This window comes from Mesoplodon densirostris, chromosome 3, assembly GCF_025265405.1.
Source record: "Mesoplodon densirostris isolate mMesDen1 chromosome 3, mMesDen1 primary haplotype, whole genome shotgun sequence".
NCBI classification, from domain to species: domain Eukaryota; kingdom Metazoa; phylum Chordata; class Mammalia; order Artiodactyla; family Ziphiidae; genus Mesoplodon; species Mesoplodon densirostris.
This window is the reverse complement of record NC_082663.1, coordinates 61,157,229-61,173,428: the sequence shown is the minus strand read 5'-3', so window position 1 is coordinate 61,173,428 and position 16,200 is coordinate 61,157,229. Positions and strand designations below refer to the sequence as shown.

Genomic DNA, 16,200 nt, shown 5'->3' with positions numbered 1-16,200 from the left:
AGCAGCACAAGATAAGACAGACCCTAACAAAAACAATAGTACAATTGTACATGTTAAATGGTTAGGTATTTAATCACCATAAATATGGTACTGGACCTCAAAAAAAATCATCCATAACCTCTGTATACATGCCTTCTAAAAAGTAAGCCTTCTCAGCACATCTTATTTGCCTCTCGTAATCAACTGTATTTGTAATCCTGGAGACCAATTTGCTAAATGTATAGCATATAAATAAATAAACAAGGAATGAGGGTCTGTGGGGGACTTCCATTTTAAAGTGTATAAGCCTTTTGGCAGTTACTCTGGCTGCCCCCAGAAATTGCATTAATGTTTTCTCTTATTCTCAGTAAAGTTTGGGTATGGAGAAGTAAAAAAGCAAGTCCCAGATTATGGAGATGTAACTCTAAATCTGTGGTTCTTCACTGGGGGCAATTTTGCCCCCAGGGGTCATTTGGAGATTTCTGGAGACACTTTTGGTTGTTGTGACCTAGGGGAGATGTTGGCATTTAGTGGGTAGAGACCAGAGATGCTGCAAACATCCTATAACCCCCCCAACCTCCACCACAACAAAAAATCACCTGACCAACAGGTCAATAGTGCCACTGTGGAGAAACCCTTCTCTAAATGTACATACCCTATAATATTTACCTTTCAGCTGTCACACTACACAGTGAGGCAGTCTATTAAAGTCTAGAGTGAAGAAAACGCTTACCAATTTCTGCACTTTTTCCCAAGGAACAATGATGTACAATAACTAGTTGAGGATTCTCAAGAAATTTTACCCCTTAATTTAGCCTTCCCTATAAATCAATGTTTCACAACTAGTAACACTAAATCTAGTTTCACATATCGTCAAAACAGAGGCCAGAAATATTTGGGATAGATGATAGATCATATTTTGATAGAAGCTCTATTTTTCCCTAAGAGGTCATTCCTAATTTTAAAGCAGCCAACACTTAAGGATTTCAAACACCCATCATAAAATCCAAAAGCAAGGAATTCAAGAGGCAAACAACTTGAGTCTCTGAAACCATAAATTCCAAATGGAGCCATCGTTCCTCAGAGGCAAAGAATCACTCCTCACAGATGTAATAAAGTAAGTCTTCTGATAGGAAACTGACATGCCTGAGAAGTTTATGAGCATGAGTCATAGATTACATTCGTAGTCAGTACCTGATGCTCTATAAAGTATAAAATGCCCACAGACACGGACAACCTGTCCTCATTACCAGTCTGATGACAGGCAAGAAGGTCAATAACTTCCCCGGGGAACACTTGCACTCAGAGTAAGCAGCTCTGAGAGTGATGCTTGCATTATCCTCTGGGCACCACCTGCACTCCACCTGGGATCCTTTATTCACATCTGGAGTAAGAGCCTCCATTTACCTCGTCTGCCTCTTCCCCAGATTTGTGGATGCTGCCCACTTTGAACCTGGAGTCCTCAGCCTCTGGGCTATGCAATTGATCCTCAGCATGCAACTTACCTGTTACAGTCTCAGTCCTTGCTCCCCAACAGAGTGTAGGTTCCTCAAAGCAGGGACTGTATCTATGTCAGTGCTTCCTGAAACAATCACCTGGGGATACTGTTAAATCGCAGATTCTGATTCAGGAGGTCTGGGGTGGGGCCCAAGATCCTGCATTTCTAACAAGCTCCCTGGTGATGCCAGTGCTTCTGGTCCCAGGACCTACTTTGAGTAGCAAGGACTTATATCTAGTTGAATCCCCAGTAGTTGGCATTGATACTCACCCACAACAGGTACTGAATAAATATTGACGGTAAAGGGGTACCTTTGTTGGCTCTTTGCAAATAGGTGTTAGAACTCAAAAGACAGAACTGCTAAGTCAAACTGAGGGCTCATCACTCAGATAAAGAAGCTGCCAGATCTGGCCAAACATGGCATTGCTTGAATTATAAAAAGCATTTTATTAGTTATGCTCTAATGCCACTGTGAATAATTGATTTAGTTACAGAAATACTTAACTTAATGAATCTTTCAAGGCAGAGTACAGAGGTACATCAGGAATGATGTTATTTCCCACCTGACAGCATTTCAATCCCCCAAGGCAAAGTTACAAGAAGCTGATGCTAGCCAGAGTCATGCTTCAAATACAGGGTAATAAAAATATATGTTCAGAAAAGCCTCAGAGAGAACAAAGTGGTAAAACCTCTCTCCATCATTTTGGGTATAACTGACTTACACTCTGACATAAACGAGTAGTGTGTTTAATACATTAGACACATGGCAATCCTCAGACATGCTGTTTAAAAGAAAAGATGCTCTTGAACCTGGGCAATGGATACACTGGTGTTTACTGTACAATTCTCTCCACTTTCATAGTATGTCAAAGGTTTAGGGTTATGGTCCTGTTTAAGATGGTATAAGTACACTCCACTCTGTCTCTCCCAACAAATGCTACTAAAATCTCTGGACAGACGTTTGGAACAGCTATTTGAGGACTCTGAGAAGTAAATGACAGCAGGTAGATTGGGGAAGAAAACCAGAACTCAAAATACAAACAATCAGGGTTTCCTGATCTTTTTGTTTTTTCTTCCATACCTTCCAGCTGGGACTCAAGGCAGTACAAATCACTGGCCTGGACAGAAACAGCTCCAAGAGGAGTTTCCCATTCTGGTCTAAGAAGTGGAAGGGAGCCCCTACAGGGCAGAAAAGGTGGGGGAAATCCTAATTTTATTTTGTTTTGTTTTCTCTTCTGGTTCCGCCCCAGGCAAGCCTCACTTCCAAAGTTGCAACCCCACAGTAGAAGGGGTAGGAGCAGTGACTGGGCAAGCAGTGACAGAGGGAATCCTTCTCTCTGACCCGAGGAACTGTGGTCAGAAGAGGAGGGTGCAGGTGGGGAAGGGGGAAAAAGGGTTTTTTTTCCTCTCTTAGTCCCAGAGGGAGACATAACTGTGGGAAGTACACAGCAGAGCTGGGATACTACACCCTTCGCTTTCTAGTCAGAAGACCAGGAAAAGGTGGAGAAGGGCCCTGTAGGTGGAGAATGTAGGGGAGATGATCTTGGAGAGCTGAGAGTTCAAGAAAGCAACCCCATAAAGTTGTGTATGTACTACTGGCCTCCCCCCCAGACCTGTACATGTTCCTGACCCTAAACAGTGTGACAAAAGCTTGGGGAACTGAACTATGGGGTAGACCACTGCCCAGGTCTAAGACTGGCTCATGGATAGCGCACAGGTCCAAATAGCACTGCGAAAGTGTTAAAAACTGGTGACACTGGTGTCAAATGGTGTTGAAGAAATCGGTCATCCATATACCAGATTCCTTATAACTTTATACTTAACTCAAAACGGATGATAAATCTAAATGTAAAACACAAGGCTATAAAAGTTTTAGAAGAAAAATATGAGAAATCTTCATAACCTTAAGTTAGGCAAATCATTCTTAGATATAATACCAATAGCTAGATTCATTTTTAAAATACAAGTGAATTGAATTTCATCAAAATTAAAAACTTCTGCTCTATGAAAAACACTAAAAAGATAAGCTGCAGAGTGTGAAAAAATTTTTGCAAATCACATATCTAACAAAGGACTTGGATCCAGAGTATATAATGATCTCTCAAAACTCTACAATTAAAACAGGGACTTCCCTGGTGGTCTAGTGGTTAAGAATCTGCCTTCCAATGCAGGGGACACAGATTCGACCCTTGGTGGGGGAACTAAGATCCCACATGCCGTGGGGCAACTAAGCCTGCACGCTGCAACTACTGAGCCTGTGTGCCACAACTAGGGAGTCTGCGTGCTGCAACTACAGAGCCCACATGCTCTGGAACCCATGTGCCACAACTAGAGAGCCCTCACACTCTGGAGCCCATGTGCCACAATTAGAGAGAAGCCTGCACGCTGCAACGAAAAGCCTGCGCACCGCAACTAAGACCCGCCACAGCCAAAAATAAATATTATTTTAAAAACAGTACCAAGCACACAGGGTTGTTGCAAAGATCAAATAAAATTAATTTTAAACAATCAACATAATCAATTTTTTTAATGTTCAAAAGATTTGAACAGACATATCACCAAAGAAGATATACAAATGGTAAATAACACAAGAAAATATGCTTTAATAATAATTAGCTATTAAAGAAATGCAAATGAAACCACAATGAGATGCCAATACAAACCTATTAGAATGCCTAAAATTAAGGGAGAAAAATAACAATACCAAGTGCTGATGAGGATGTGGAACAAATGGAAACCTAGTACATTGCTGGTGGGAATGAAAATGGTACAGCCCCTCTAAGAAAGTCTAGTGGCTTCTTGTACACAGCTCACTATATGCCCCAGTAATCTCACTTCTCTAGGTATTTACACTAAAGAAATGAAAACTTATGCTTACACAAATACCTGTACACGAACGTTTACAGCAGCTTTACTTGTTATAGTCAAAAACTGGAAGCAACTCTAATGTCCTTCAACTGGTGAATGGATATAATAAACTGTGGTATATCTATACACTGGAATACTACTCAGCAATAAAAAAGGAGGAATTATTGATACATGCAACACATGAACCTCAGAGAAATTTTACTGAGTGAAAAAAGCCAGTGTCAAAAGGTTATATATTATACGGTATCATTTATATGGCACTCTCAAAAAGGCAAAATTATAGAGATGGAGAAAGGATCAGTGGTTTCCAGGGTAGGGGAGGGTTTGGCTACAAAGAGGTTTTGACTACAAAGAGGCAGCATAAGGGATTTTTCTGGATGATGCAACTGTTCTGTATTTTGATTGTGATAGTGGTTACATGAACTTATACATGTGTTAAAATTCATAAAGCTGTATGCTAAGAAGAAAGTTAATGAACAGTATGTTAATTTAAAAATTAAAGTAAAATAAAAAGTTATTGTATCTGGGTTTCAATGTTAAAATAAAAATAGACTCTTGGCAATCAGGTCTATTACCAAAACATCTTTTGCAGGCTAAATAACATTAAAAAATAATCAAATGATAATTTTCAGACCTAAACAACATGTTCCTTAAGTATTATAACTGTAATACAACTTATTACACTCATTAAGTTGGAGTGCTTGCAGTGCCAATTTTTTTTTAATTTTTAAAAAAATTTATTTATTTATTTATATTTATTTTTCGCTGTGTTGGGTCTTCATTGCTGTGTGCGGGCTTCTCATTGTTGTGGCTTCTCTTGTTGCAGAGCACAGGCTCTAGGCACACAGGCTTCAGTAGTTGTGGCATGTGGGCTCAGTAGTTGTGGCTTGCGGGCTCTAGAGCTCAGGCTCAGTAGTTGTGGCGCATGGCTTAGTTGCTCCACAGCATGTGGGATCTTCCCGGCCCAGGGATCGAACCTGTGTCCCTTGCATGGGCAGGCAGATTCTTAACCACTGAGCCACCAGGGAAGCCCTGCAGTGCCAATTTTTAAAAAGGGGTTTTTCTTCATTCTGATTCTGTTGTTTATCAATCCACTTGCCTACCAATACCAGAGCAATAAATTAGACAGAGAGGGATGTGTCCCTCTGGTGATACAAAGAGAAACTCTCATCATTATGAAGTCTAGGCCATGTCTAGGAGTGCCGACAAAATCAGTAAGATAAACAATAAGATGACCAATTGGTTTGAACTGATTTCATTTATTCATCTTCCAAACATTTACTACACATACTAAACCTTGCCCTGTGAGACAGGAAGGTAAAGCAATGCTGAGTCTTACCCTCCAAAGAGTCAGTCCAGAGAAAAAATAGAATCACTCTTTAAGAATTTTTTGAATAGTTTAACTGTAAAAAACATGGCCCATTGGATTAACTAAGAATCAAGAACTATCGTCCATTGGATTAACTAAAAGCCAAGGTTATCACCTACTTTTGCAACTGGAGATGATAAACGTGATGTTGGGTCTCTCCAGCCTAACTGGTTTCCTTGTTCCATGGTAAAGTATTAAACGAAGTTGGGAAAAGTACTTGGAAAATCTTTAGGGTGGATTTTGATATCTAGGCAGATAAATCATCAAGGTGATATGTGGCTAAGGCCATGGTCTCTGGAATCAGATAAGCCAGGTTCAAATCCTGCCTCCACTCCTTCTTAGATATAATTTTGGGGGCAAGATACTTAACCTCTCTTTGTCTCAGGCCCCTCATCTGTAAATTGGACATTATAGCAATACTTTTCTCGCAAGGCTGGGGGCACTAAATATCAAAGTCCTGAGATTGGTGCCTGGTACACAGTATGTGTTTAATACGCCTTATTTATTTATCAGAGTTCACAGGGAAAAGTCCAGATTTAATGTCCCTGAGTCCAGTTAGCTTCTGTCTTCTATGCCCCCAGTTACACTCTAGGCAACCATTTTATTCTTACAAATGCATGCTACTGGCCATAAGGTCAATATGGGAAAATAAGTAAAAGCGTAAATCCTATAGGTAATGGGTAAACAATTGGTGACTACCAAATACATAGAGCACATAATATGCGTATTCTCTAAAGAGATTTTTCCAAAATGAACACTGCCAATGGAAATATTTTGTGTGTAGGTGGAGAAAAGATAACCCAAGTGGTCAGATTTTCCCCTTACGTTGGTTATGCTCTGATCCATTCTCCCCAACGAAGACGAGGTTACCTCACCAGCAACATGCCCCCGGCCTTGTGATTCAGCAAGAAATCCACCGCAGACAAATGACCTGTCCCCACTGCAAAAGGCATGGCTGTGCGGTTCATCTGAGGAAACACAATTTGTGTTTTCAGTCATCTGATTGTTATTTAGCCTTCTTAAGATTCCTGGTTCTTGAACGGCCATAATTTTCTATCAGGTGCTTGTGTTTTGATTATTTATCTACTATTTGCCTTGCCTTTGAAAGTAGTGAGAACTGTATCCAGCATAATCTTGCATTTCTCTACTGTTAGATAATAGAGAATTTAGCAATCAACCGGAGGATATGCCTCAAGCTGAAATCCATTGCATAACCTATGACTGATTGTAACAGTAAAATGGATTTCAACTAGAGAGTAAAAGCTGTATTTCTCCTGTATGCAATCATTAATAATAGTAGAACATGTTGATAATGCATAACAAAAAATCTTCCTAGAAGTTCAATCCATATATGGTTCTTTCCTCTGTAATTTTTTTTTTTTTTTTTTTTTTTTTTTGCTGTACGCGGGCCTCTCACTGCTGTGGCCTCTCCCGTTGCGGAGCACAGGCTCCGGACACACAGGCCCCGCAGCCATGGCTCGCGGGCCCAGCCGCTCCGCGGCATGTGGGATCCTCCGGGATCGGGGCACGAACCCGCGTCCCCTGCATCGGCAGGCGGACTCTCAACCACTGCGCCACCAGGGAGGCCCCCTCTGTAATTTTTGGACTGTAAATTTTACTGAAGCAAACAAATCAAGAAAGAGAAGGAAGGAAGGAAGGAAGGAAGGAAGGGAGAGAGGGAGAGGGAGGTAGGAGGGGAGGAGAGGGGAGGGGAGGAAAGGAGGAAGGAGGGAGGAAGAAAAGACACACAGAGAGAAAGAAAGCTATAAATATCTTTTGCTTCAAAGAAAAGCCAACTTGGTGCTCCCAGGATGTCTAGAGACAGTCTGAAGTGCTTCAGACAATGGATGTCTTGCTTGTAACGAAAACACATGTCGTATTTCCCACATTCTAGATACTGATCTTGCTTCCAAAGAATTTACTATCCTTTGTTTCTCATAAATAATTTATTGCAAAAATTGAGAACTGTTTAATCTGATTTCCTTGGTAGCTAAATCGGCGATAAACTAAATTTGAGTTACCCTTGCTATTGTCTGCAGTCTAGAGCTATGTCCTAGTATGTCAAATTTGGGCTTATAAACTCTCCTTTAACTTTATTCATGAATAAGGATGCAAATCAAAATACCATCCAAGATAATTCAATAAAACCACTTCCATGTTTTTTCATTTCTGTCATCACAGATTTTAAGGAACTCTACAAGTAACCATGTCAACAATTTGCTGTAAACAGGACTAAAAGAGATGTCATTACAAAGCATAATATAATTCATCAGGAGTTTACAATAACTTGCCACACTGACTGTAAGTTTAAGTGTACTATCTCTCTAAGTACTTTAATATAAAAATATGGTTGAAAATATCAGAAAGTTATATGGAAAAAATTTTCAAATGGTTATAAAAGTACACTGGAGAATCTATTTCCTGCTGTTTGGAAAAATGATTATTGCTTTACTTATTCAACAGTTAATCTAGATATTACCTTCAAAGATCCTTGCTTATTTCTTTAATTTTTGCTCCCTTCCTTCCTTGATTCCCTTTTCTTTTTGTTCCTAAAATTGTTATGCTGTAAAAATTTGCTATTTTTCTACTCTTTCTAGGATGTCTGTGGACAATGAATATGGTATACACAGGTAACACATCAGACATACACATGTACACACACACAATATACACAGACACATAAACTCCCACATACACATAAACACAGATCCCCTCACACACACACATGCACAACTGTTAAACACCCTTCCACTGCACATGATGCATGAACTCAGTTTCTATGAACTCATTGCCTGGGATAGATCCAGGTTTTGTGGAACGTCAAGTTTACACTCTTTGGGAGCCCTCTTTAAAGCCAAAGTCAGAAAGCTTAACGGATTACAGTTAAAATTGCTTACTTTTTCAGATTTTACAAAATCATATAACAATGGAACACACTGTTAGAGTCCTCCCAGTGCCTTGGAAGGAGTCTGTGCAAGCAGGTGTCTTAAAGTTTATGCTTCATTTAGCATTACATCCACCTCTGCCATCCCCACAAATTGTCCTAAACAACTGACACAGCCCCCAGTCTGTTCACTTTGATAAACCCTGCCTGGTGGGGATGTCAGGAAATCCCCACAGAAGCAAGCAGTAGGAAATCCATATGTCTGGCAGTGGGACCTCTCCCCTAAACCCAGGCACTTGAAGAACAAGTGAGAGCCAGGTTTCAGAAGAGGCCTCACTGCCCAACATGCAGATGAACTATATTTCAAAAGCAATAAAATGCAAACCCATACTCCCCATAGGATTTTAAATTTGGAAGGCCCCAACCATAAAGGACATCACTGGCGAGAAAACAATGATGAACCGTGTAGCAAAAGATGTTCTGCCTTTCCAGAATGTTTGAGGCCAAAGTGATCCACAGGCTATGATCCAGGACCAAGTCCAGGCCCATAACCTTGACAGCTGGCGTCACTGTCCACCCACAGACTTAGTACAGCTGCACATAAAGACCCTGGACGCTTCCCCTTGGAACAGATCAGTTAAAACACCCAGAGCCTCTTCCACTGCTTGATTCCACCTTTAGCTTAAACATTATGGAATTGCCAGCAACGGAGCTCTCCCTCATCTCACTTAGCAGAATCACTTTTATTTTTATTTCAGTTGGACTGTGTAAACCCACACCACTGTCACTTGTCACATCTGTGATTTCTACTCACATTGTTCACAGCATTCATGTTAACCTTCTTTTCAAACAGCTTCTCCATAAGCTCCAAATTATTGCTTTTAGCAGCATTCTGGAAGCTTCTCTCATTTGGCAGCACTGAAAGCAAGCAAGCAAGCAAGCAAGCATGACAGGGAATTTAAGAGGGCTGAAGAGAAAGCAAACCTCGTGTGGCAAACCTTGGAACTAAAAAGTTGAAACAACAGCCTTGAGCCTTTCGCTTTCTGCTATTCTGGACGTGGGAACTTTGCTTCAATATTTCATAAAGCTGTATTATCAAGATTCCACTTTCTCCTCATGCTGCAAGTATTTTCACAGCCTTAAAAATCTTCCCGGTCCAAAGCAAAACATTATTCCAAAGGACCACCCTGAAGCCAGCAATGCAGTATCTAGCTCTAGGAGGTCAGAGGGTGGCCACTGACTTCTCAGGGGGTGTTGTTTATAAGACGTTTGTACAAGATTACACAGGGAGGAGCCCAAATACTCCATGCAAGCTTATAGAGATAAAACTGTTGTCTGCAGGACCCTGTGCAGATGCCAGACCTGCAGAAACAGAACCTTAAAATGCAGCACATCATATAAATATACACGAACGAAGGCTAAAAGGGATGAACCTGTTTTATTCTCATTTATATGAAAGGAGATAAAAGTGGATTCACACTTTTAACTATAAACATTAACATTACTATACACTATGAACATTATATGTCTCACACAAATACATATTCAGATGGCAGGTTTTATTAAATAGCCTAGAGAAGATTCCAGGATTTACTGAGTTGTTTGTTTGTTTGTTGTTGGTTTGTTGTTGTTATTTTGTAATGTAAAGGAGCTGGAAAGCTTTCAGAGGACAATCACAACATTGGGGAATGAAGTCAGAATTGGGATGATCTGAAATCAGCAATCGACCATCTCCAAAAAGAAAGGACCTAAGAGAGCTTTTATAGATTTTTTTTTTTCCTTTTTTGGGTGCGTTGGATCTTCGTTGCTGCGTGCGGGCTTTTCTCTAGCTGTGGCGAGTGGGGGCTACTCTTTTTTTTTTTTTTTTCTTTTTGCGGTATGTGGGCCTCTCACTGCTGTGGCCTCTCCCGTTGCGGAGCACAGGCTCCGGATGCGCAGGCCCAGCGGCCATGGCTCACGGGCCCAGCCGCTCCGCGGCATATGGGATCCTCCCAGACCGGGGCCCGAACCCGTATCCCCTGCATCGGCAGGCGGACTCTTAACCACTGCGCCACCAGGGAGGCCCGGGGGCTACTCTTCGTTGTGGTGTGCAGGCTTCTCATTGCGGTGTCTTCTCTTGTTGCAGAGCACAGGCTCTAGGCATGCAGGCTTCAGTAGTTGTGGCTCGCAGGCTCAGTAGTTGTGGCTCGCTGGCTCTAGAGCGTAGGCTCAGTAGCTGTGGTACACAGACTTAGTTGCTCTGCAGCATGTGGGATCTTCCTGGACCAGGGCTCGAACCCGTGTTCCCTGCATTGGCAGGCGGATTCTTAACCACTGTGCCACCAGGGAAGTCCCTATAGATGTGTTGTTGAGTAGTTTTCCTAGCATCTGCCAAGGACTTTTCGGCATGCTTCCAAGTCCAGTCAAACACCAGGGAGTATCTTCCTGGGAGACATACACATTCATTCTATCGCTTGGCTCTTCCTATTGGGTTGGCAAAAAAAGTTCATTTGGGTTTTTCCGTGCCATCTTACGGAAAAATCCGAATGAACTTTTTGGCCAACCCAATACTGCTACTCTTGCTACCACTCTAAGTACCTTCAACATACAGGTAGATGATTAATCCAACACCTTGGTCTCTCAGTTCCCTAACCCCCTCACCTCCAATAATCTTTTCCTCCACCTGACCTCAGCCACCTAATTTCAGAGTCATACTCTTGACATGACTATCATCACTACATCATAATGAGACAGGAAGGGGGCCGGGCACAATCTCTAAAAGAACGACATAGGCTGAGGACACGACATAAACTGGTTAGAACCAAATAGGTCCAAGATAGCAGATGAGTTGACTTCCACTAGACCTTGAGCCTCAGTATATGCTCAGCTCATTGTAACACATCAGCACCTCTAAATGAGACACCCACAGGTGCCGTGACAGTTCCAAGGCCGACCATAAAGGTCAAAAAGTGGGTGGTGGCCCAATTCCTGGAAATCCCCACCCCTTCCCCAAAATAGCTGGAATACTCCTCCCACTCATGAACCTATGAAATTACCCATCCCTATAAAAACGGACAAGCCCATACCCTGGTGCCTCTTGCCTTCCAAGATGCCCCACACTCTGTCTATGGAGTGTGCATCTCCCTGAATAAACCTTCTTTCACTTTACTATGGCTCGCTCTTGAATTCTTTCCTGAGCAAAGCCAAGAACCCACACTTGGCAGCCGTCGCAGGGACTCGGACGTGACCTGGGATGTGAACATCCTCCCGCGCCCTACTCTCTTTCCTGCAACAATAACTACACTACCTCTGACATCTTCAAGAATCCCATTCTCTGACCACGGCCTCATCCATTCAGCTCACCTGCTCTAGTTTTCCCAGTCCGGAAATTTTGCGACCTCATCAAGTCCTCCATTCCACTCTTCTCACCGTCTTTTTATATTATCCATCCCTTAGGCCTTTACTTCCCGCCTCACCCAGTTTAGATCCTACGGTCCATCTTCGAACCACTTCCGTGCAAACACATTTACCTCCCTCACCACTCACTTCCTTCATCCGACTAGTTGGCAGAATCCAAATTCTGAGATTAAACCCAACTGCTCTCTGCTCCATTTCTATACCTGGACAGCTAAAAGTCAAACAATCTACCTACCTACATTTATACCCACACTCTCTGTTTTTACTTCTGTTACAATCAATGAAGCATCCCTGTGCCTACCCAAGGCCAACCTCTCCACTTGGGATCTAGATCCCATCCCTTCTCATCTTTTCAATTATTTCATCTATCTCCTGGAAATTATCCTCTTTCTCCTCTGCATCATTTAATGTCTCTCCAGTGGACTGTTCCCTTCAACATATACAGAGATGCTATAATACCTCTAGTGTTAAAAAAAAAAAAAATCCCTTACCTTCACATTCCTTTCCAACTGCCATTCCACTTCTCAATCTCCCATTACCCTCAAACTTCTTAGAAGTGTTCTATAATGATGTTCTATAATGATGTCTCCATGTACTCACCTCACCATCTCATCTCAACCTATGCTAATCAGACATCCTGCCTATTGCTCCACCAAAACTGCTCTTATCAGCGTCACTCCATCTTGCTAAAATCCAGTCATCACTTCTCTGTCATGTGCACTGAACTTTTGGCAGATATGACACAAAGGACCACACTCTCCTTATAACACATTTTCCTCCAGGCTTCTGTTAGACCACTTGCTGCTTTCCATCTCTTTCACTGGTTCTTCCTCCTCTGCTTGATCTCCAAATGTTGGAGCACCCTAGGGTTTTTATAAAACTAACAACCTGATGGAGTAGACATTATTACCCCCATCTTACAGATGAGGAAACTGAGGCTTAGAAAAGTTAAACCACTTGCTCATGCCTTAAAGATAATAAATGATAGAATTGTCCTAGGCAGCCTGAATTCAAAGCCCAAGCTTCCAGTCACTGCATGTGTCCAGGGTGTCAGTATGAGAGTGTACAGCTGAAGTAGAGGTCCAAATTGCCCACTGGCCACATGCTTTAGCTAACACATTCCACTGGTTAGGCCGGACTCCTCTCAGCTCCTTCTCCTGGTTCGTACACAGCTTGGCCACAGCTCCTTGCCCCAGTGTATTAATCCAAAGGGAGGGGGGTTCTATTTCCAGGTCCTTATCGCTCTTTGGTATGTCCCTGAAATAGCAAGTCAAGACCTTACTGTGCCCGGAAATATGACACATGGATTGTAGTCTGTCCCTGAAGTTGAGTATCTTGCCCCTTTTCTACCATATCTATAAGGAAAATTAAGGGACTTCCCTGGTGGTCCAGTGGTTAAGAATCCGCCTTCCAATGCAGGGGATGCGGGTTCAATCCCTGGTTGGGGACCTAAGATCCCACATGCTGCGCCACAACTACCAAGCCCACGCACTCTGGAGCTTGCGTGCCATAACTAGAGAGATGCCCACATGCCACAACTAGAGAGAAGCCTGTACGCCACAACTAAGACCCGACGCAGCCATAAATAAATAAATAAATAAATAACTTTAAAAATTTAATTTTAAGGAAGTTTCTAAGACAATTAAAAAGCACCATAAAAAACTCCTGGTCCAAGCCAATTACATCAGAATATCTAGGGGCTTAAAATGTTCACTGACTAGCCCACAGCTTACTAATTGTGTAACCCTATAACAATTCTGAATTTTAATATCCCAACCTGTAAAACAGGGATTATAAAACCTTCCTTCAGTGGTGTGAAGGAGCCAGCTTGTACAGGCTAATAAGAACCGACTGTGTGGGGCTTCCCTGGTGGCGCAGTGGTTGGGAGTCCGCCTGCCAATGCAGGACCCACGGGTTCGAGCCCTGGTCTGGGAGGATCCCACATGCCACGGAGCAGCTGGCCCCGTGAGCCACAATTACTGAGCCTGCATGTCTGGAGCCTGTGCTCCGCAACAAGAGAGGCCGCGATAGTGAGAGGCCCGCGCACCACGATGAGGAGTGGCCCCCACTTGCCACAACTAGAGAAAGCCCTCGCACAGAAACGAAGACCCAACACAGCCATAAATTTAAAAAAAAAAAAAGTGTTAAAGAACCGACTGTGTGTAACTCTTCTCAACTCTGTGTTCAGTGACATCACATTGTAGCTTGAAATCAGTCACAGTGGAAGCACTACACAAAGGAAATTGGAAAACACTACAAATCAGAACTTTTTCTCCCAGAGAGTTGGTAGTTAGACCCTTACTAACACGCCACCATCTACCTTCCAGGTAATAAGTGACAGAGTCGAGAAAATGGCCCAGCCAAAATCATAAACATTTCAATTAACTAAATAATATTTATAAGAGTACTTTACTATATATGTGTTAAAAATGTAATGGATAAAATCAAGTAAAGGTTAAATGTTCAGTCAAAAACAACAGGTTAGGGCTTCCCTGGTGGCGCTGTGATGGAGAATCTGCCTGCCGGTGCAGGGGACATGGGTTCGAGCCCTGGTCTGGGAGGATCCCATATGCCGCGGAGCAACTGGGCCCGTGAGCCACAACTACTGAGCCTGCGCGTCTGGAGCCTGTGCTCAACAAGAGAGGCCGCGACAGTGAGAGGCCCGCGCACCACGACGAAGAATGGCCCCCGCTCGCCGCAACTAGAGAAAGCCCTCACGCAGAAACGAAGACCCAACATAGCCAAAAATAATTAAAAAAAAAAAAAAAAAAAGATGTAGCAGGGTACTGGTAGCGGTAAAGATCTAGGTTAGTGTAGGAGACATACTTTAAAAAACAAAAAACAGGTTACACAGAGCTGTATCATTCACTTAAACTTTTAGGGGTACAATACTCCATGCCTTCAGTAGCAGAGCAAGTTTGAGGAAAGAGGGTCAGAACAGGAGGGGGCCATGCTGAGCTAGAAAAACAAGTCCAGACCTCCTCTTTCATTTCGTTCAGGTGGTACCTCAAGTGGCACCACCTCTGAAAAACCATGCCTGACCACCCAATACTCTTTCCCCTGTCATTCTCTACCCCTATGCCCTACTCCATTCTTTCTTCATATCATCTGACATTATTTGACATTTAATACATATATACTTGTTCACTGTCTGCTTCCTCCACCTGAATACACATCCATGGGGAAGCTGAAAGTAATCCCAGTGCCTAGTGCTAGTAGGTGTTCAATAAATATTTGTTCAATGGTTGGATGGAAGGGTTGGGTAACCACAATCACTTCCAGAAGAATACTGTCAGGAGGGAATGTAGGCTCAGTACTATGAGAACTTCCAATTTTTGGAAAAAAAAAAAAATCTGGACCAGGGATCAAAGAGGAAATCTCAAGAGAAATTAGAAAATATTTTGAACCAAATGAAAATTAAAATAAAATATATCAAAATGTGTGGGATGCAGCTAAAGCTTATAGGATTAAATTATCAGAAAAGAAGAAAGGCTTCAAGTCAATAATCTAAGCTCCTACCTTGAGAAAGTAAAAAATGAAGAGCAAAATAAACCTAAATCAAGCAGACAGAAGAAAAACAACAAAGGTAAAAGCAGTAATCAGTAAAACTGAAAACAGAAAAACAATAGAGAAAAACCAATAAAAACAAAAGCTGGTTCTTTGAAGATGTCAATAAAATCAATAAACCTCTAGCAAGGCTACGAAAAAAGAGGGAAGACACACATTACCCATGTAAGGAATGAAAGAGAGCGGAGCACTACAGTCTCCACAGACGTTAAAAGATGAGAAAGAGATACTGTGAACAACTGCATGCACAGAAATTCAACAACTTAGGGCTTCCCTGGTGGCGCAGTGGTTGAGAGTCCGCCTGCCGATGCGGGGGACACGGGTTCGTGCCCCGGTCCGGGAAGATCCCACGTGCCGCGGAGTGGCTGGGCCCGTGAGCCATGGCTGCTGAGCTTGCGCGTCCAGAGCCTGTGCTCCGCAACGGGAGAAGCCACAGCAGTGAGAGGCCCGCATACCGCAAAAAAAAAAAAAAAAAAAAAAAAAAAAATTCAACAACTTAGATGAAACAATTCCTCAAAAACCACAAACTACCAAAATTCGCTCAAGATTACACAGATAACTGGATAATCCTATAACTATTAAAGAAATGGGCTTTGTAGTTTTAAAAATTCCTAAAAAGAAATCCCCATACCCAGATAG

General features: G+C 42.3%; 1 protein-coding gene across 1 annotated transcript in view; it reads right to left on the bottom strand.

The window, feature by feature from the left end:
* ANKDD1B (ankyrin repeat and death domain containing 1B) overlaps nt 1-16,200 on the bottom strand; it is a 54,733-nt gene that overhangs the window by 35,297 nt on the left and 3,236 nt on the right. Inside the window, 3 exon segments of the mRNA XM_060094363.1 lie at nt 6,585-6,682; nt 9,413-9,516; nt 13,163-13,251. Coding sequence (XP_059950346.1) covers nt 6,585-6,682; nt 9,413-9,516; nt 13,163-13,251 — 291 coding nt within the window.